Source organism: Schistocerca nitens, chromosome 10, assembly GCF_023898315.1.
Source record: "Schistocerca nitens isolate TAMUIC-IGC-003100 chromosome 10, iqSchNite1.1, whole genome shotgun sequence".
Classification (NCBI taxonomy): Eukaryota; Metazoa; Arthropoda; class Insecta; order Orthoptera; family Acrididae; genus Schistocerca; species Schistocerca nitens.
The window spans coordinates 50,189,918-50,212,994 of record NC_064623.1 but is presented as its reverse complement, the minus strand read 5'-3'; the positions used below and the strand labels follow the sequence as shown (position 1 = coordinate 50,212,994).

At 42.1% G+C, this 23,077-nt stretch overlaps 1 protein-coding gene across 1 annotated transcript in view; it reads left to right on the top strand.

Moving 5' to 3' along the window:
* Window positions 1–298: 298 nt before the first annotated feature.
* Window positions 299–23,077, top strand: part of LOC126209850 (amyloid-beta-like protein) — a 639,910-nt gene continuing 617,131 nt past the window's right edge. The window contains exon 1 of the mRNA XM_049938978.1: window positions 299–558. Coding sequence (XP_049794935.1) covers window positions 499–558 — 60 coding nt within the window. The 5' untranslated portion in view covers window positions 299–498. The remainder of the gene's footprint in view (window positions 559–23,077) is intronic.

The window sequence follows — 23,077 nt, the reverse complement described above, 5'->3', positions numbered from 1 at the left end:
TAATCCATGAAAATAATGATTTTCTCATCGAGGAGAGGTAAAGTGACAAAGTAAGATATTAGTGGCAGACTATCGAGGGACGTCAGTGTCACCGCATGGGCCTTTCCGCTGTCACACTTGGCAAAGCGATCGCGCAGCCGCAGCGTCAAAGCCAGCGCCAGCGCGGCCCAGTCGATTTCGCACGCAGCGGGACCGCAGCGCACTGCGCACGCGCGGCTCCGGCCAATGGCGGCGCGCTCCGGACAGTTGCCGGCGCAGCTCACGGGGCGCGCTGCGGGCACGGCCGTCAGTTGTCCGCTAGCGCCAGCAGCGACAAGGACTGCGGGAGCTGCTCGACAGTCGCTTCTCCCGCCTCTCTCATTCTCTTGCTGAGCCCAGCGCCGGTGAAAGCTCCTGCGCGCGGTCTTTACCTCTCCGTTCGCGTCTTTCCTCCGCGAGTGCCACCGAACGCTGTTCTCGACTTCGCTTCCTTCCCCGCCGACGCCGTTCCCCACCGAGATGTGGAGGCCGTCGGCTCTCGCGCTGCTCAGCGCCGCGCTGCTGGTCGTCTGCACACAGGTAAGCCGGCGCCGCCAACCCTCCCGCGAGAAAGTCACCAACCGGCTCCGTAGCAGCACAACTCGCGGGAGAGAGGGAGATTTCAAAACCGACGCCCCTGACAATCATCTGGCTGCTCCAACTCCCCTCTTCGTGCTTTACTCCCACCCGTTCACCTCGCCCCTTTTGCTACTTGCCGGCCACCACAGTTCCAGACGAGGCTCAATCGATACGATAGCCCGTCGCTCTAGCGTTCGGCTGTCGGGACTCGACGACGGTGTGGGGAAAGCAAGTGTGGTTTTTCCCAGCTATCGATTGAGAGCCGGTCTGCAGCATAGCGCCCTGTCCCCTGCGAGCTATCGATTTCACCTCGTTCTGCGCAGGAACCACCTACTGCCTGTCCCAGTAGATGCATCATCTATGGGCGTAGAATCCCTCAGCCGCATCTACGAACAGGCTTCCTGGTTGCGTCGTACCGTAAAATGAATTAGTGTTACACCACACTCCGCATGCTTGTCGGTAAGCCTCTGTATTAGCTCTAATTTCTCGAATTTTCTCGTCGTGATCATTACGCGAGATGTATGTCGGAGGATATGTGTGTGAAATCTTATGGGACTTCTGAGGTCATCAGTCCCTAAGCTTACTCACTACTTAGCCTAAATTATCCAAACACACACACCCATGCCCGAGGGAGAACTCGAACCTCCGCCGGGACCAGCCGCACAGTCCATGACTGCAGCGCCTGAGACCGCTCGACTAATCCCGCGCGGCTATATGGGAGGAATTAATACGTTGCATGACTCTTCCCAGAAAGTGCTCTGTCGAAATTTCAACAATAAACCTCTCCGCGATGCACAACGTCTCTATCTTGTAACGTTTCACAATTGAGTTTGATGGCCGGCCGTTGTGGCCGAGCTGTTCTAGGCGCTTCAGTCTGGAACTGGGCGACCGCTACTGTCGCGGATTCGCATCCTGCCTCGGGCATGGATGTGTGGGATGTCCTTAGGTTGGTTAGGTTTAAGTTCTAGGGGACTGATGACCTCAGATGTTAAGTCCCATAGTGCTCAGAGACATCTGAACCATTTTTTGAGTTTGATGAGCACCGTCTTGCGGCCAGTAAACGATTCCTTGACGAAACACGGCGCTCTTCGTAGATCTCCTCTATCTCTTCTTCACTCGTACCTCGTAAGGATCCCAGATAGATGAACAGCACTAAAGAATCGGTCGTACAAGTGCCTTGTAAATCACTTCTTTAGTGGTTACATTTACTTAAGATTCTTCCTATCACTCTGTCTGCACATCCGCTTTTCCTACTATTCGTTTTGTGTGGTCATTCTATTTAAAATCACACTCCAGCTTCTCCTTCGACCACGCAGATTTTGCCCAGTTTCCTGAAATAGCTCAAGGCAAAATGGCAGGGCGGCTCCTCGATGATTTGCTAATACTGCTATCTGTACGAAAATGTAATTTGATGCCGATGATTATGTACGAATGCAGTACTAGTAGTGTGCTGTTTGACTCAGTCACGTCCATTAAATATCTAGGGAGTAACTATTGCAAAGTGACATGAGACGGAACGAGCATCTTAGTTCGGTTGTAGGGGAGGTGAATGGTCGGGCTCGGTTTATTGGGAGAAGTCTAGGTAAGTGTGGCTCACCTATAAGGCAGACCGCGTATGGAACATACCCTCCACCATGCACTCTATGGTGACTTGCGGAGTCTGTATGTAGACATAAGTCTACGTCACATAATATTTTTTCTCGTTGTATTAGAGAAGAAAAGAAATGGCTCTGATATCATTATTTCGTCGATAAAGAAGGGCATCATGAAGACGGCGAGATAATTAAATACAGATGCAACATTTATTCTGAAGGTAGTGTAATGGCGGAACTGTGTATTCTGTCAATGAACGATCGCGCCTGTTACGGACGTGTACTTTCTTTAAGTCCACGACCCGTTTTGGCCTTTCCTTCCAGATAATTTTCCAGCGGATCTGAAAACTATGCTCTTGTGAATCGTCACATGATCACAAAACCACAAATTTCAGATCCACTTGAAAATGGCGTGGATGTGAAGACCAAAACGAGGTGTTGGCTTAAATGCACATCAGTAATTGCAGCGGCGTTTCATTAATTACATAAATGGAGCACTTTCCTGTGCCATTCACTCGTTTGCTGTACCACTGCGCTTTTCTATAGTTCACACTATTGTCTAGAGGAGAAAAATTACCTATTTACATTTTTGGTATTAGCAAGAGGGTATCCATCATCTGAGTTGGAGGGGGGGGGGAGGGGGAGGGGGTTGCATGATATTATTTTCGCGGTGAAGGTACACAATTTTTTTTAAAGAGCAAAATGGTCGCCTCTGATTGTAAACTATTTACTAATAAGATACACTATTGAAGTTTCGACAGTGTGCAAGTGGATTACTGTGAAAAATTGTGCGTCAGCACATGTGAACCTTCAAAAAGTATCTGGCTCCACTTGATAATGGACACACAGCCGAAACTGCAATTGTGCACTTTAAACTAAAATTGTGCATTTTACGAACAAATAGTTCTCAGGCAAAAGTGGCCATGATGTCCACAAAAAGAGAAGTTAATTCACGACAAATGTTTCAGGGTTCACTCGCTGCTAGTCAGCATCCAGTGCATGGTCCACCTTTATTCAAACTGATAGTGAAATCTTACATCAGTTGGTGTGGCGAGGCAGGTTGACGGGTGGGTTGGTGAAGACCCGTTTTTACCCTAGCCTCTACTGGATACGCCCATGGATATTCTTTTGACATTCGATCTGAGTCACTATGACCTACGAGTTAACAGTCACTTTCATTTTTAAATTTCTAGCTCTTGTTCGACAGCGAGATTTGAAGTACCTCTCGCCTGCATCAGTTGCTTTCTTCCGGTCTTCTCACTGAGGCCCTCTTCATATTTTGAGTTCGTCTCTCAGCTTAAAGCACCATAAGTTCTTCACCATTTGTCTAAATTCACTCATATCCATAATGATGTGCTCTGGCCTACCGATTTCTTCAAGACCTTTAGCACATTCTTGGAACCATTACAACCTTCCTGCTTGCGGCCCTACGAAATTCCAGTTCTTGAGATGATCATCCGCTTTTCTGAAGATGTGCCCATAGACCAATAAGCTTTTCATTTTAATTGATATTTTTGTCCTATTCCTCATTTGATCTCGTACATGTGTCCCCATTAATCCATCTGTTAAGTAAAATATTTCTCTTTTGACTAATATATAGACTAATCCCTGTTGGTACGTGGTCAGTGTGCCCGAAGCATGTAAACCTTCCGATTTTTCAACCATACCGTATTGTCTTAGCTTGGCTCCAACGCTCAACGTCTCCTTCTTATACAATATGGTGGTGCCTGGTGTCGTTCAGAAGTACGATGTAATGTTCCTTCCACCATGCAAGCATTTCTGAAGCGACAGAATTTGTGGCGATTACAGCAGTTACGAATAAAGACAACAATTAGCTGCATAATGGAGTGACGACGATTACAATTTGCGCCGGACTGGATTCGAACCCGGATTTCCCACTTATCGCAAGCGTCCCATAGGCTACCTGAGCACGCTTCATGGCGAGACCAAAACTTCCGCATGTCGTCAACCATGTGTGTACAACCTGCACCCATACGTTACGTATACTGCCGTAATAGAAAACTGCAAGTCGTTTTCCCGGTGTCGGCGAAAAATACGATGTTGCAGTGCCTCATTTGTTCAGAAGCGCGATGCAGTATTCCTTGCATGAATGTCCGAAGGAAAATTGCTTCGTACTTCTGTACGGCACAGCAATGCAATATCGTATGCATACATGCCCGAAAGAACATAACACCCCATATCTGAACAAACGGGCACTGTAATATGGTATTTATCCGCGAGCACCGGGCCAGCTGCTTTCAATTAAAATGTCTCCCCTGTACGGCAGCATACGTAATGAATGTAACAGTGCACGTTGTAGATACATGGTCGACGACATATCGAATTTGGGTCTGCCCGTAAAGCGTGCACAGAATGCCTATTGGTAACGTGACCGTTTGCGATAAGCGCGAAATTCGGGTTCGTGTCCTGGTTCGGCGCAAATTTTGACTGTCGCCATTCCATTGTACAGCTGACTGTAGTCCATATGAACAACTAGGTAAACATTTCATACAACTTAGTATAGAAATTTTCCGTCAAATGATATGCTCGGTTCAATTTGCAGATCCTAAGAGTGATCTTAATACCGATTTCCTCACCTATGTGTCTCAATTTCTTTACGCCATTAATATTCCCTTGCCTTCAAATCATCCACTCTGGTCCCTCGCTGTTGTTTATCATGTACCCTGTCTTCTCAAAGGAAACATGTAATTTCACTTTGTCAGCTATCTCTTGTCAATCGATCAACCTGTAGGAATGCTGAGTTAACATTGTTAGTCGGCCGAAGTGGCCGAGCGGTTCTAGGCGCTACAGTCTGGAACCGCGCGACCGTTACGGTCGCAGGTTCGAATTCTGCCCCGAGCATGGATGTGTGTGATATCCTTAGGTTAGTTAGGTTTAAGTAGTTCTAAGTTCTAGGGGACTTATGACCTCAGATGTTAAGTCCCATAGTGCTGAGAGCCAGTTAACATTGTTAGCTGGTGAATACTGCAGAATACAAATGCCTTTTCACGGCGGCAGACAAATTATAAAACACGCTTTGTTTCCTCTTTTAAGGTAAAGAGGAAACAAAAAATATGCTTCTTACAGCTATTTACGATATGTGTACGCAACACTATACATGTTTTAACATTTATCTCGCAATTTATAACACTTTTTGCTGAAGGACACTTGCAGTATTCATTTTACGGTATGGCACAGCCACGGAGCCAAAAGAATTTTATGAGGGATAGAAAGAAACACTCTTTTTCGTACGTCCAGAGCGTGGTCGTTATCGCGTAACTTTATTTTTTTGAAAAGAGAGATGTTCCGTTAATTTGGAATGAAAACGTTTGATCAAAGAAAATCTCTTTTACGTTCATTAAAAACGGCTAAATTTTCTCAGGGCGCTATGGCCAGAAATATTATGCGTATTCCAACGTGAAGACATCCGTCTTACTATAGATAAAAAAAAAATCTTTCTGTAATGTTGCGCGATAAGCAAATTTAACATAATATTAAACAAATTATTTTTATCTGTGAGGCTTCATGCTCCAGTATAGCTGCCTACGTGCAATGGCAGCGTCCACAATTGAAATAATTCCTTTCAATAAAACTGTACCTCTGTCCTAAAATGAAATGGAAATTATTATGAGACGCCGTTTTACGTTTACTGGGATTAATTCCTTTCAATACTTTCAGAATTAAATACCTATGGAGAAGTTTTAACGGCAATGGCGTCGCTTCAACAATGCAATTACAAATGGCCACGGCAACATTTAATTGTTACGTAATTAATTAAATAAAGGGGGCAGGGAAAGTACTTTCTTGCTACTAACAAAAACACATACTGCATTATATATATATATATATATATATATATATATATATATATATATATATATGAGAAATTCTAGATACACTACATATAGTAGAAAAAATTCTTTACAGACCGTAATGTAAATGCGACATCGGAACCGACCAGGCACGGAAGACAAAGAAGAAGAACAAGAAGAGAGAAGACAATGAAATCTTTTCTTATATACTACAATACAGAGATAATAGTAATTACAATCCTCTGAGCACGTATAGCGGCTCCATTGTAGTTACATATCTATAAAATGATTTACATTACTTTTTTCAAGAGGTGAAACTGTACCGTGTTCTGATAAAACACTAAATTGGATGGTAAGAAAGGAAGCTAGGAACGTTCCATTGGCGGTGTGCTCATTAGTCATGGAACACTATCAGAAAGAGGACAAGGGTGGCAAAGATATTCGATCATGACATCTTCGAAGGAAACTCCCAGAATTCGCCATGACTGATTCGGAGATACCGTACTGAACTTTCCGGACGCCAGGGAAAAGGGTTGCGTCTGAGACAGCAGTGCGTCACGCGCATGGCGAAAAGGTTAAGGGTCAATTCTACTCAGTCAGCCTATAAAACAAGTTATTTTTACGATTTTTCTGGAAAAACTTACGAAGCAATCAGCTTAAATATTTTTGCACGTTATATGTAGATTATTGGACAAAATTTTCTGATTATTTTAAGACATTCAGTAATCACTAAGCTTCGCATTCGAGGCGTTAAAGTTCCTCTGATCAAAATAAGCTGTGTCCATGACGGAACTATTACAGTCAGAAAACAATTTTCTTAATCTGTAAGATGTGCACAATTTAACAGCACAGATCTTTTTTTATTATAAAAATAACAAAATGGCGGACGTCCTACGACTACAAAGATGCAGATTTTTCGTGTATTTTTGGCCTCGTTTTTTTGCGATAGCTAATGAATAAATTAGATAAAAATTAGCCTATCACTCCTTGCGGACATGCCCGAGGAGTAATTCAGCCAAATTTCACAAAATATTCATGTTCCCGCAATTCATCCCGTTTCAGTTTTAAATACAGCATCTCATCATCAGGTATTAAAACCAAAGTGCCTCTCATGATTGACTTCGAAGTCGCAATCGTCCAATCAGCTGAAATTTTGTTTCCTGAAAGATGTATTGTTGGTTGCAATAATCATTTATTCAGTGTTTGCGGAAACAGTCAGTGCTGCGTGCTTGTTTCTGCGCATAAGAAGAACGAAGAGATTCGCTGTCACATAAGAATGTGCTCAGCTCTAGGATACCTTTCCCTCCTAATACTGGATGACGGTGGTCGGGTACTCAGTAGGGCACGCCCTAGCCGAAACATGCAGGGTTTCTATGACTATTCTGTGGGGCAATGATCCGATAACGACTTCTGATTCAAAAAGGGTATTTTTGGCTCAAAAACGGACTGTTCGAGCTATATGTGGTGTAGGTTCGAGAACCTCTTGTCGACACCTATTCAATAGTCTGGGAATTTTGACATTGCCCTCGCAGTATAAATCTTCTTTAATGTCGTTTGTTGTTAGCAATATTAACTTATTTCCAAGAGTTAGCAGCTTTCACTCAGTTAATACTAGGCAGAAATCAAATCTGCATGTGGAATGCACTTCCTTGACTCTTGTGCAGGAAGGAGTGCAGTATTCTGCTGCATCCATTTTCAATAAGCTACCACAAGAACTCAAAAATCTTAGCAGTAGCCCAAACGCTTTTAAGTCTAAACTGAAGAGTTTCCTCATGGCGCACTCCTTCTATTCTGTCGAGGAGCTCCTGGAAGAGCTGAAAAATTAAGCAAATTCCAGTGTTACATTGTTGACTTTCTTTATTTAAACTTACGAATTGTCGCCTGATTACGTTTCTTGTATTTCATTTTATCTGTTTCTACTATCGTGTTATAATTTCATGTATTGACTCGTTCCATGACCATGGAGACTTCTACTTAATTTGGTCCCACGGAACAATAAATAAATAAATAAAAGATACGTGGAAATGCAATGGAAGGCGCTACCGCTCTAACAATGTCTCAGGATGATGGAACCAGAGGATACAAACATTAATACCCAAAGTTCATCCAAATGTCATTAGTAAAACATCTTCGAGATGATGTAGAATACCGCGGCAAACAGTTTGACAGACTAATTTTAGTCCTGAAGGAGGAAAGAAGAAAAAAGTCTGTAATTAGGACAATAAAGACTGACGTGGTACTTTAGCAAAGACTTTAAAAAGACTCCATTTTGACGGCAAACTAAAATCATTTCTCACTTGTCTGGGCTACGCACAGAAAACAGTGAAGAAAACATTTCTAGCATTAGAAATTATGTAAATATTGAAAAGTAGTTCCGCGATGTCTGGGGCGCCTTGTCATCGTTCGTGCGGCTCCCCCTGTCGGAGGTTCGAGTCCTCCCTCGGGCATGGGTGTGTCTGTGTTGTCCACAGCGTAAATTAGAGTAAGTAGTGTGTAGGCTTAGGGACCGATGACGTAAGCAGTTCGGTCCCAAAATACCTTACCACAAATGTGGTGTCACCGCCAGACACCACACTTGCTAGGTGGTAGCTTTAAATCGGCCGCGGTCCATTAGTACATGTCGAACCCGCGTGTCGCCACTGTTAGTGATCGCAGACCGAGCGCCACCACACGGCAGGTCTCGCGACACTTACGAGCACTCGCCCCAGTTGTACGGACGACTTAGCTAGCGACTACACTGACGAAGCCGCGCTCCTTTGCCGAGCAGATAGAATAGCCATCAGCTAAGTCCATGGCTACGACCTAGCAAGGCGCCATTAGCCTTACATAGCAATTGATACTTATCGTATAAAGCATGTCTCATCGAGAACGATGTATACAACAAGGATGGATTAAAGTTAAGTATTCCAGAGGCTACGTACTTTTCTTTATAGCATTCATTACGTATCCTGTTTCAGACCTCACGCCATCCTTCGTGTGTTTATAGCGTGCATTGCGGCCCCCTCTAATCACACTGTGTCGGCACTTCTGTCGACACATCAACAAATTTCAAATTTAATTTTTTTTTTTGGAAAGTAGTTTAATGCACCGAATTTTCATTGGCAATCCTGTAAATACTGTGAATGTTGCAAATAAATTTAATGTGGGACAAAAAGAGACTACCTCGTCACCTCGTCATAGTGTCGTCTAGAAATGACACAAGGTCGGCTAAACGTCTCTTGAAATCCGTAAAATAATCGCTACTGAAGAGCAACAGGACTCTCTGAAGGGCCACGCCTCTTTCTAGGAAATCAAAACGGCTTTCGCCTTGAAAGATTCTTGGAATCAAAATACCGGGTGATCAAAAAGTCAGTATAAATTTGAAAACTTAATAAACCACGGAATAATGTAGATAGAGAGGTAAAAATTGACACACATGCTTGGAATGACATGGGGTTTTATTAGAACCACCCCATATTGCTAGACGCGTGAAAGATCTCTTGCGCGCGTCGTTTGGTGATGATCGTGTGCTCAGCCGCCACTTTCGTCATACTTGGCCTCCCAGGTGCCCAGACCTCAGTCCGTGCGATTATTGGCTTTGGGGTTACCTGAAGTCGCAAGTGTATGGTGATCGACCGACATCTCTAGGGATGCTGAAAGACAACATCCGACGCCAATGCCTCACCATAACTCCGGACATGCTTTACAGTGCTGTTCACAACATTATTCCTCCACTACAGCTATTGTTGAGGAATGATGGTGGACATACCGAGCATTTCCTGAAAAGAACCTCATTTTTGCTTTGTCTTACTTTGTTATGCTAATTATTACTATTCTGATCAGATTAAGCGCCATCTGTCGGGAAATTTTTACCTTTTTTTTTAGTTATAATAAAACCCCATGCCATTCCAAGCATGTATGTCAATTTGTACCTCTCTATCTACATTATTCCGTGATTTATTCAGTTTTCAAATTTATACTGACTTTTTGATCACTCTGTATATACAGATGGACACGCATAACAAAATCTTTACAGCGGAAACTCAGGCAAAATACTCTTCCGCCAGAAGATGGGCAAACCAGCACGAAACTGGTAAAGGCGAAAACAAATTATCGTAAAATAGTGATTGGTCGCAATTTTACAGCCTTTCAACATGTTAAAACTATTCCTAATAATAGGTGTCGCAGACTACATAACGCTGCGCTACACTGCTAGACATTTTAGTGTGCCTATACCCGTGAAAAACCACTTATTTCCCGGATCTGTAGAAGCACTACTCCGTACAAGTGTTCAAACCCGTGCCAGTTACCTTTTCACAGATCCTTTGCGTCCGCCTCAACAAAAATACAAAAGGTTGGCCACAGACATGAGGTAGTTTTTTTTTTTTTTTACACACATCGGTATATTCATTTTCTTTTTCTTTTTGTACAGCAGTCGTTCAAATGTCTCTTCCTTCCTTAGGAGATCTCTTTACACTGTCTGACCTTGGAGGTATCGGCGTAAAGTTCGAGAAAGTCATTGCGTCAGCAGGCGGGGCGGTTCCCCGGAGAGCAATCTGACGTTGCCGAACAAAACCACTGATACCATAACCTCTGAAAGGAACGCATCGACAATACGAAACTTCTAAATAATGTCAGTAGGCTGCCACTTTCGTTGAAATTTCATGCTTCGTGGGGCAACTCCGTACTTTTATTATAATTACTAGCATAGGGTCCGATGCTTCGCAGACTATGTGGTCTGCACAGATTTTCTTTTCTTTTGTCGAATTTTTATATTGTTAATAGGTTGCAATACCGTCTAAACTTTTCACGCTAGTTAAGGCCGTTTTTCCGAATGTACTTGTGAGCAAAAAGCGATTCTGGTTGCTGGAGTCTAAAGTTTCTGCTAATCAAGCCATTTGGTTTCTGTGGTGAAATTTCCATAGAAACGTTCATTCCCTAACACATATTTCTTCATATCTAACCGAGAAGTGACATACTAGTTTTCATAGATTGTTTTAATTTTTTTTAATATAACGAAATACTTTCGTAAAAAGTTTCATCCCCTATTTCATTCCCTTATGGGTTGAATTTCCAAAAGCAGTGATAAACGTATTATTTAATTTCTAACAGAGAAGCCAAAGGCTAAATTTTCATAGATTTATCTTTGAAAATGCTTTCATAATTATATAATTTCATACAACCTTTCATCCCATATTTCTGTTCCTCTGATGGCTGAATTTAAAAATTTCTGAAACTACTATTTTTTTTAAATTCCTAACCGAGAAGTTCCCCCATGAACCATGGACCTTGCCGTTGGTGGGGAGGCTTTCGTGCCTCAGCGATACAGATAGCCGTACCGTAGGTGCAACCACAACGGAGGGGTATCTGTTGAGAGGCCAGACAAACGTGTGGTTCCTGAAGAGGGGCAGCAGCCTTTTCAGTAGTTGCAGGGGCAACGGTCTGGATGATTGACTGATCTGGCTTTGACACTAACCAAAACGGCCTTGCTGTGCTGGTACTGCGAACGGTTGAAAGCAAGGGGAAACTACGGCCGTAATTTTTCCCGAGGGCATGCAGCTCTACTGTATGGTTAATTATGATGGCGTCCTATTGGGTAATATAAAGATAGGATTGGGGAGAAGAGAAATTTGTGGCACAACTTGATTAGAAGAAGGGATCGATTGGTAGAACTTGTTCTGAGGCATCAAGGCTCAAATGGGTGGTTCAAATGGCTCTGAGCACTATGGGACTCAACTGCTGAGGTCATTAGTCCCCTAGAACTTAGAACTAGTTAAACCTAACTAACCTAAGGACATCACAAACATCCATGCCCGAAGCAGGATTCGAACCTGCGACCGTAGCGGTCTTGCGGTTCCAGACTGCAGCGCCTTTAACCGCACGGCCACTTCGGCCGGCAGGCATCAAGGGATCACCAATTTAGCATTTGAGCGCAACGTGGAGGGTAAAAATCGTAGAGGGAGACCAAGAGATGAATACACCAAGCAGATTCAGAAGGATGTAGGTTGCAGTAGGGACTGGTGGATGAAGCAGCTTGCACAGGATAGAGTAGCGTGGAGAGCTGCATCAAACCAGTCTCAGGACTGAAGACCACAACAACAACCGAGAAGACAAATACCAGTTTTCATAAATTTAGCTTTAAAAATGCTGTAGTAGTTCTTTAGTAATGACCTATTTTCGGAAAACCTTTCGCCCATTATTTCATCTCCTTCGTGCTTGAATTTCCAAAAACACTGACAGTGGTATTTTTTTTTCTTTCTGATCGAGAAGTCAAATACCAGCTTTCATAGACGTAGCTTTAAAAATACTTTTGTTGTTCTTCAATAATGAGTTATTGTCAACAAAAATCTCTCACACAATTTCACCCTCATGGGAAACAATATTTCATAAATGCTGAAACACATATTTCTTTATTTCTGACCGAAAAAGCAAATACCAATTCTCGTAACTGTGGCTTCAAACTTGCCTTAATAGCGGCTTACTTTCACTAAATGTTTCATCCCCCGTTTCAGTCCCTTCAGTGGTGGAATTTCGAACAATCTCTTCTTCAACGAAGCCTACAGTATGTCAGTACAACTCCAAATATAAAGTCTCTATCCTTAGCGATTTGTGCTGGGCGATGATGAGGCAGTTAGTCGGGACATTGCCCCCCAATATATATATATATAAATCTGTCTAAATTTGTTTGTCTCCGTCAATAAAGCTATACCGCCAATCTCGTCAAGCAATTTCTGTGTCGGTGGGCAAAGCAGTGTGACTGTTACATAATTCGTAATGCTACATATTGAATAACAATAACGTAACATAGTTTTACACGTAGAAAGCCGGACAGTAGAGTTCTGACATTTATTTTTTACGTTCCTTTACTTATTCGTAGGATTCCGTACATAAATTGCTAGAAATGAACCTTTAATGGCATCACTGCATCACTGCATCTGTTATGACCCCTTCTTCTCAGGAAGTGGTAGAGACATCAAGTCGACATTGACATCGAATGCTACAGTCCGTTGCCGGTGTAAGAATTTTAAGCTTATAATTCACTGCAAAAGTAAGGTACGGCCACTTATTTCACCTGTTTTACCACTTGCAAACTCACCCTTCCTACTCACGCTGGTCCGTTTATTTTTTTTTTAATTTTTTATTTATTTTTTTTTTTTTCGTATGACGTGTTGAGTGCTATTGATAAGGAATTTCAGATCGATTCCGTATTTCTGGATTTCCAGAAGGCTTTTGACACTGTACCACACAAGTGGCTTCTAGTGAAATTGCGTGCTCATGGAATATCGCCTGAGTTACGTGACTGGGTTTGTGATTTGCTGTCAGAGAGGTCACAGTTCGTAGTAATTGACGGAAAGTCATCGAGTAAAACAGAAGTGATTTCTGGCGTTCCCAAAGGTAGTGTTATAGGCTCTTTGCTGTTCCTTATCTATATAAACGATTTGGGAGAAAATCTGAGCAGCCGTCTTAGGTTGTTTGCAGATGACGCTATCGTTTATCGACCAAGAAAGTCATCAGAAGATCAAAACAAATTGCAAAACGATTTAGAAAAAATTTCTGAATTCTGCGAAAATTGGCATTTAACCCTAAATAACGAAAAGTGTGAAGTCATCTACATGAGCACTAAAAGGAATCCGTTGAATTTCGGTTACACGATAAATCAGTCTTATCTAAAAGTTGTAAATTCAACTAAATACCTAGGTATTACAATAACGAACAACTTAAATTGGAAGGAACACACATAAAATTTTGTGGGGAAGGCTAACCAAAGACTGCGTTTTATTGGCAGGACACTTAGAAAATGTAACAGACCTACTAAGGAGATTACCTACGCTACGCTTGTCCGTGAACTTTTAGTATACTGCTGCGCAGTGTGGGATCCTTAGCAGATAGGACTGACGGAGTACATCGAAAAAATTCGACGAAGGGCAGCACGTTTTGTATTATCGCGAAATGTGGGAGAGAGTGTCACTGAAATGATACAGGATTTGGGCTGGACATCATTAAAAGAAAGGCGTTTTTAGTTGCGACGGAATCTTCTCACGAAATTCCAATCACCAACCTTCTCCTCCGAATGCGAAAATATTTTATTGGCACCGACGGTGATGCTGGAGCTGTACTTAGGAAGTAATTTTTCACTCGGTTACGTCGGCTCGGGGCATTTCTGAGGCTTCGCCGGTGAGCTTTCTCTGCCACTGAGTAGCCTTATACCTCGCTCCGTTCCCACCATCTTTCACACACACACACACACACACACACACACACACACACACACACACCATAGGTGGAGAGGTAAAGCAAGAGAGGACAGGACATGGCGGAATGGCGGAGATCAAATGAATAAGCTCCAACCTTTACCATAATTTAAAGAAGTTCCCGAGAGGAAAGAACTTTTCCCAGTTACAAACGTGACAGGGCGAGTAGTTGACAGAATAATCCTCTTAAACCGCTCCCGTCCATCTGTTGAAAAATTTCGGAGCTTCTCCTAAATTCAAACATACTAACCCACTTCAAACAAATCGATCTCCTCCATGGAAATATGTACGAGATACTTCCAGACATCTGATTCTTCGCGCCATGGATTGATGTCTTCATGTTTATAGATTTTCCGGCAGTTTTCGATTCAGCGTAACACCAGTTTCTTGATACTCTCGTGTGTCCATTGAATACCTGTTGTAATGTTTATGTATAAAAAAAGTGTTCGTATGGTGTGAACTAAATTGAACTGTTTTCCCCTTCTGTCTGTCTTGTACTCATAAGGAATGCAAGTCACGTGATTAAGTAAACGCTATATGATAAAACGAGTCGCCAAATTATCTCAGACTGTTCAATGTTCTTTTAATTAATTTAAACCAAGTTAATTACAAAACATAAAACTATAAACAAAATAGCCTGTCCTGTAAAATTCTGCGCTATGTAGTGCAGAGAACAATGCTGCAGTGCATGACGTCACAATAAGTCAGTTGCAATTTCTACACACAAAGCCAACGGAACAAAAGTGCTGCATAAAATTACAAACAGGATTTTGAAAGAAAAAATAACCAACACGTTTCTTTGCGAAAGGCATATGATTTTACGTACGCAAACAGTCTAAATCAAATTCCAAAATTAAATAATGCACACGCTAATATACACTGTAAGAATGAGACTGTCTGCGTAAAAAGTGTAAAATGGTTCGAATGGCTCTGAGCACTATGGGACTTAACATCTGAGGTCATCACTCCCCTGGAACTTAGAACTACTTAAACCTAACTAACCTAAGAACATCTCACACATCCATGACAGGCAGGATTCGAACCTGCGACTGCAGCGGTCGCGCGGTTCAAGACTGAAGCGCCTAGTACCGCTCGGCCAAAAAAGTGTAGTCACAACGAGACTTTACCTAAACTGAGGCTGATAATAATTCTGAAATGCAGTGTTTAACTGCGAATGATTTAACTGTGTTCTGACAGTGATGTAAAGTGGCCCTAACAAATTTTCGTGGCTCACCTGTGGCTACGTGAGCGATACTGCTCGAAAGCGATGAGCACAGACGAATAGCTATATTTTGCGTGACCCGCTGAAGTGTCGGAACATCAATGCCGTCGACGCCCTCCTGAAGGGCTGTTTTCAGCTCAGCAATGGTTCTGGGGTTATTACTGTGCTAAGCATGGATGGCTAGAGGACAAATGTAAGGATGTGGAGGCTTATCTCACTAGGGGTAAGATAGATACTGCCTACAGGAGAATTAAAGAGGTTTTTGGAGAAAAGAGAACCACTTGCCTGAATATCAAGAGCTCAGATGGAAACCCAGTTCTAAGAAAAGAAGGGAAAGCAGAAAGGTGGAAGGAGTATATAGATGGTCTATACAGGGGTGATGTTCTTGAGGACAACATTATGGAAATGGAAGAGGAGGTAGATGAAGATGAAATGGGCGATATGATACTGCCTGAAGAGTTTGACAGAGCACTGAAAGACCTAAGTCGAAATAAGGCCCCGGGAGTAGACAACATACCATTAGAACTACTGACAGCCTTGGGAGAGCCAGTCCAGCCAAAACTCTACCATCTGGTGAGCAAGATGTATGAGACAGGCGAAATACCCTCAGACTTCAAGAAGAATATAATAATCCCAATCCAAAAGAAAGCAGGTGTTGACAGATGTGAAAATTACCGAACTATCAGTTGGATAAGTCATAGCTGCAAAATACTAACGCGAATTCTTTGCAGACGAATGGAAAAACTGGTAGAAGCCGACCTCGGGGAAGATCAGTTTGGATTCCGTAGAAATGTTGGAACACGTGAGGCAATACTGACCCTACGACTTATCTTAGAAGAAAGATTAAGGAAAGGCAAACCTACGTTTCTAGCATTTGTAGAGTTTGAGAAAGCTTTTGACAATGTTGACTGGAATACTCTCTTTCAAATCCCGAAGGTGGCAGGGGTAAAATAAAGGGAGCGAAAGGCTATTTACAATTTGTACAGAAACCAGATGGCAGTTATAAGAGTCGAGGGACATGAAAGGGAAGCAGTAGTTGGGAAGGGAGTAAGACAGGGTTGTAGCCTCTCCCCGATGTTATTCAATCTGTATATTGAGCAAGCAGTAAAGGAAACAAAAGAAAAGTTCGGAGTAGGTATTAAAATCCATGGAAAAGAAATAAAAACTTTGAGGTTCGCCGGTGACATTGTAATTCTGTCGGAGACAGCAAAGGACTTGGAAGAGCAGTTGAATGGAATGGATAGCGTCTTGAAAGCAGGATATAAGAGAAACATCAACAAAAGCAAAACGAGGATAATGGAATGTAGTCGAATTAAGTCGGGTGATGCTGAGGGAATTAGATTAGGAAATGAGACACTTAAAGTAGTAAAGGAGTTTTGCTATTTGGGGAGCAAAATGTAGACTGGCAATGGCAAGGAAAGCGTTTCTGAAGAAGAGAAATTTGTTAACATCGAGTATAGATTTAAGTGTCAGGAAGTCTTTTCTGAAAGTATTTGTGTGGAGTGTAGTCAGGTATGGAAGTGAAACATGGACGATAAATAGTTTGGACAAGAAGAGAATAGAAGCTTTCGAAATGTGGTGCTACAGAAGAATGCTGAAGATTAGATGGGTAGATCACATAACTAATGAGGAAGTATTGAATAGAATTTGGGAGAAGAGAAGTTTGTGGCCCAACTTGACCAGAAGAAGGGATCGGTTGGTAGGACATGTTCTGAGGCATCAAGGGATCACCAATTTAGTATTGGAGGGCAGCGTGGAGGGTAAAAATCGTACAGGGAGACCAAGAGATGAATACACTAAGCAGATTCAGAAGGATGTAGGCTGCAGTAGGTACTGGGAGATGAAGAAGCTTGCACAGGATAGAGTAGCATGGAGAGCTGCATCAAACCAGTCTCAGGACTGAAGACCACACGTTAAAAGTTTCATCCCCTATTTCAGGGCTTCCCAACCTTTTCAGCTGGCGGACCCGTTCTTCAGTCGAAAATCCACGGCGGACCCCTCGTGAATCAAGAGCACAGTAACTTTAAATTTCAGAGCGAAACCCATGGGAACTGGAAACTTCTTAATGCACGTGCCATGTTCCCAATTCGTCTAGCATGCAAGAAACAATATCATTAACACACGGCTTTATGAGATTTTCTGCAACGGTATGAGCTTTGCCTGTTTTTGCCACTCGATAACAAACCAAGAAAGAAGCTTTTAATGAATTTTTATTAATTGTTTTTGCATGAGTTTTCATGGAATGCTGAGAAGCAGCTAGTTCAGCACTCTTCCTTTTGAAAAAAATCGATGTCTTTAGCCTGGAAATCCGGGAGAGTAACTTCAAAATGACGGTGCATTTTTAACTGGAACCATTGAACTGGTCGGATGGACTCACGCACAAATTACACACTGAGCTTTTTTGTCTCCATAAAGCCCATTTCTAAATAGCTTTCGTTGTACTTACGCTTCTTGGTTATTCCACTTCCACAGGATATTGCAACCAATGGAGTACTTGCAGCGTTTTCACATAATAAATCCGACAAAGCTCGCTCCGCGCATGCGTAAAAGGTTTCAGCGCATCTACCGCCGTGAGCCGGCGCAAAAACGACCCCCGTATTGTTGCGAAACATTCGATCAGAGGAGCCATATTCTCCGGCACTAAACTGTGTATGCACCGAGCGAGGTGGCGCAGTGGTTAGACATTGGACTGGCATTCGGGAGGACGACGGTTCAATCCCGCGTCCGACCATCCTGATTTAGGTTTTCCGTGATTTCCCTAAATCGCTCCAGGCAAATGCCGGGATGGTTCCTTTGAAAGGGCACGGCCGACTTCCTTCCCCATCCTTCCCTAATCCGATGAGACCGATGACCTCGCTGTCTGGTCTCCTTCCCCAAGACCAACCAACCAAACTGTGTATGCGTTCTCACTTAGGAACCGCAAAGGCTGTTTGGGAATACGACCTGAAGTAAAAGTACACATGTTTTTCACAGGAAAAAAAAGAAATAATGATGGACTACATTTTCACATTTTTATTCAATAATTTTAGTCATTATTTTACACGATTTGGTGAAATGTGGCCGCGGACCCCCTAGAAAGACCCGGCGAACCCCTAAGGGCTCCGCGGACCACACGTTGGGAAGACCTGCCGTATTTCATTCCCTTAGGGGTCGAATTTCCAAAGCAGTGATAAACGTATTATTTAATTTCTAACAGAGAAGCCAGATGCTAAATTTTCATAGATTTATCTTTGAAAATGCTTTCATAATTACATAATTTCATAAAACCTTACATCCCATATTTCTGTGCCTCAGATGGCTGAATTTAAAAATTTCTGAAACTCCTATTTTTTTTAATTCCTAACGGAGAAGTCAAATACCAGTTTTCATAAATTTAGCTTTAAAAATGCTTTAGTAGTTCTTTAGTAATGACCCCCGTATTGTTGCGAAACATTCTATCAGAGAAGCCACATTCTCCGCCACTAAACTGTGTATGCGTTCTCACATAGGAACCGCAAAGGCTGCTTGGGAATACGACCTGAAGTAAAAGTACACATGTTTTTCACAGGAAAAAAAAAGAAATAATGATGGATTACATTGGGAAGACCTGCCGTATTTCATTCCCTTAAGGGTCGAATTTCCAAAGCAGTGATAAACGTATTATTTAATTTCTAACAGAGAAGCCAGATGCTAAATTTTCATAGATTTATCTTTGAAAATGCTTTCATAATTACATAATTTCATAAAACCTTACATCCCATATTTCTGTGCCTCAGATGGCTGAATTTAAAAATTTCTGAAACTCCTATTTTTTTTAATTCCTAACGGAGAAGTCAAATACCAGTTTTCATAAATTTAGCTTTAAAAATGCTTTAGTAGTTCTTTAGTAATGACCCCCGTATTGTTGCGAAACATTCTATCAGAGAAGCCACATTCTCCGCCACTAAACTGTGTATGCGTTCTCACATAGGAACCGCAAAGGCTGCTTGGGAATACGACCTGAAGTAAAAGTACACATGTTTTTCACAGGAAAAAAAAAGAAATAATGATGGATTACATTGGGAAGACCTGCCGTATTTCATTCCCTTAAGGGTCGAATTTCCAAAGCAGTGATAAACGTATTATTTAATTTCTAACAGAGAAGCCAGATGCTAAATTTTCATAGATTTATCTTTGAAAATGCTTTCATAATTACATAATTTCATAAAACCTTACATCCCATATTTCTGTGCCTCAGATGGCTGAATTTAAAAATTTCTGAAACTCCTATTTTTTTTAATTCCTAACGGAGAAGTCAAATACCAGTTTTCATAAATTTAGCTTTAAAAATGCTTTAGTAGTTCTTTAGTAATGACCCCCGTATTGTTGCGAAACATTCTATCAGAGAAGCCACATTCTCCGCCACTAAACTGTGTATGCGTTCTCACATAGGAACCGCAAAGGCTGCTTGGGAATACGACCTGAAGTAAAAGTACACATGTTTTTCACAGGAAAAAAAAAGAAATAATGATGGATTACATTGGGAAGACCTGCCGTATTTCATTCCCTTAGGGGTCGAATTTCCAAAGCAGTGATAAACGTATTATTTAATTTCTAACAGAGAAGCCAGATGCTAAATTTTCATAGATTTATCTTTGAAAATGCTTTCATAATTACATAATTTCATAAAACTTTACATCCCATATTTCTGTGCCTCAGATGGCTGAATTTAAAAATTTCTGAAACTCCTATTATTTTTAATTCCTAACGGAGAAGTCAAATACCAGTTTTCATAAATTTAGCTTTAAAAATGCTTTAGTAGTTCTTTAGTAAGGACCTATTTTCGGAAAACCTTTCGCCCATTATTTCATCTCCTTCGTGCTCGAATTTCCAAAAACACTGACAGTAGTATTTTTTTTTCTAATCGAGAAGTCAAATAACAGTTTTCATAGACGTAGCTTTAAAAATACGTTAGTGGTTCTTCAATAATGATTTATTTTCAAGAAAAATCTCACACACACAATTTCACCCTCATGGGAAACAATATTGCATAAATGCTGAAACACATATTTCTTTATTTCTGACCGAGAAACCAAATACCAATTTTCGTAACTGTGGCTTCAAACTTGCCTTAATAGTGGCTTACTTTCACTAAATGTTTCATCCCCCGTTTCAGTCCCTTAGTGGTGGAATTTCGAACAATCTCTTCTTCAACGAAGCCTACAGTATGTCAGAACATCTCCAAATATAAAGTCTCTGTCCTTAGCGATTTTTGCTGGGCGATGATGAGGCAGTTAGTCGGGACATTGCCCCCCCATATATATAAATCTGTCTAAATTTGTTTGTCTCCGTCAATAAAGCTATACCGCCAACCTCGTCAAGCAATTTCTGTGTCGGTGGGCAAGTAGTGTGACTGTTACATAATTCGTAAAGCTACATATTGAATAACAATAACGTAACATAGTTTTAAACGTAGAAAGCCGGACAGTAGAGTTCTGACATTTATTTTTTACGTTCGTTTACTTATTCGTAGGATTCCGTACATAAATTGCTAGAAATGAACCTTTAATGGCATCACTGCATCTCCAGAATGAGATTTTCACTCTGCAGCGGAGTGTGCGCTGATATGAAACTTCCTGGCAGATTAAAACTGTGTGCCCGACCGAGACTCGAACTCGGGACCTTTGCCTTTCGCGGGCAAGTGCTCTACCAAGGTCCCGAGTGCGAGTCTCGGTGGGGCACACAGTTTTAATCTGCCAGGAAGTTTCATCACTGCATTTGTTATGACCCCTTCTTCCCAGGAAGTGGTAATCAAGACGAAATTAACATCGAATGCTACAGTCCGTTGCCGGTGTAGGAATTTTAAGCATATAATTCACTGCAAAAAAAAAAAAGGTACCGCCACTTATTTCACCTGCTTTGCCACTTGCAAACTCACCCTTCCTACTCACGATGGTCCGTTTATTTATTTATTTATTTTTTTTTAAATTCGTATGACGTGTTGAGTGCTATTGATAAGGGATTTCAGACCGATTCCGTATTTCTGGATTTCCAGAAGGCTTTTGACACTGTACCACACAAGTGGCTTCTAGTGAAATTGCGTGCTCATGGAATATCGCCTGAGTTACGTGACTGGGTTTGTGATTTGCTGTCAGAGAGGTCACAGTTCGTAGTAATTGACGGAAGGTCATCGAGTAAAACAGAAGTGATTTCTGGCGTTCCCAAAGGTAGTGTTATACGCTCTTTACTGTTCCTTATCTATATAAAAGATTTGGGAGAAAATATGAGCAGCCGTCTTAGGTTGTTTGCAGATGACGCTATCGTTTATCGACCAAGAAAGTCATCAGAAGATCATAACAAATTGCAAAACGATTTAGAAAAAATTTCTGAATTCGGCGAGAATTGGCAGTTAACCCTAAATAACGAAAAGTGTGAAGTCATCTACATGAGCACTAAAAGGAATCCGTTGAATTTCGGTTACACGATAAATCAGTCTAATCTAAAATCCGTAAATTCAACTAAATACCTAGGTATTACAGTAACGAACAACTTAAATTGGAAGGAACACACAGCAAATTTTGTGGGGAAGGCTAACCAAAGACTGCGTTTTATTGGCAGGACACTTAGAAAATGTAACAGACCTACTAAGGAGATTACCTACGTTACCCGAGCGAGGTGGCGCAGTGGTTAGACACTGGACTCGCATTCGGGAGGACGACGGTTCAATCCCGCGTCCGGCCATCCTGATTTAGGTTTTCCGTGATTTCCCTAAATCGCTCCAGGCAAATGCCGGGATGGTTCCTTTCAAAGGGCACGGCCGACATCCTTCCCCGTCCTTCCCTAAGCCGATGAGACCGATGACCTCGCTGTCTGGTCTCCTTCCGCCAACCAACCAACCAACCTACGCTACGCTTGTCCGTGCACTTTTAGTATACTGCTGCGCAGTGTGGGATCCTTAGCAGATAGGACTGACGGAGTACATCGAAAAAATTCGACGAAGGGCAGCACGTTTTGTATTATCGCGAAATGTGGGAGAGAGTGTCACTGAAATGATACAGGATTTGGGCTGGACGTCATTAAAAGAAAGGCGTTTTTAGCTGCGACGGAATCTTCTCACGAAATTCCAATCAACAACCTTCTCCTCCGAATGCGAAAATATTTTATTGGCACCGACGATGATGCTGGAGCTGTACTTACGAAGTAATTTTTCACTCGGTTGCGTCGGCTCGGGGCATTTCTGAGGCTTCGCCGGTGAGCTTTCTCTGCCACTGAGTAGCCTTATACCTCGCTTCGTTCTCACCATCTTTCTCTCTCTCTCTCTCTCTCTCTCACACACACACACACACACACACACACACACACACACCATAGGTGGAGAGGTAAAGCAAGAGAGGACAGGACATGGCGGAATGGCGGAGATCAAATGAATAAGCTCCAACCTTTACCATAATTTAAAGAAGTTCCCGAGAGGAAAGAATTTTTCCCAGTTACAAACGTGACAGAGCGAGTAGTTGACAGAATAATCCTCTTAAACCGCTCACGTCCATCTGTTGAAAAATTTCGGAGCTTCTCCTAAATTCAAACATACTAACCCACTTCAAACAAATCGATCTCCTCCATGGAAATAAGTACGAGGTACTTCCAATCATCTGATTCTAGTCCCAT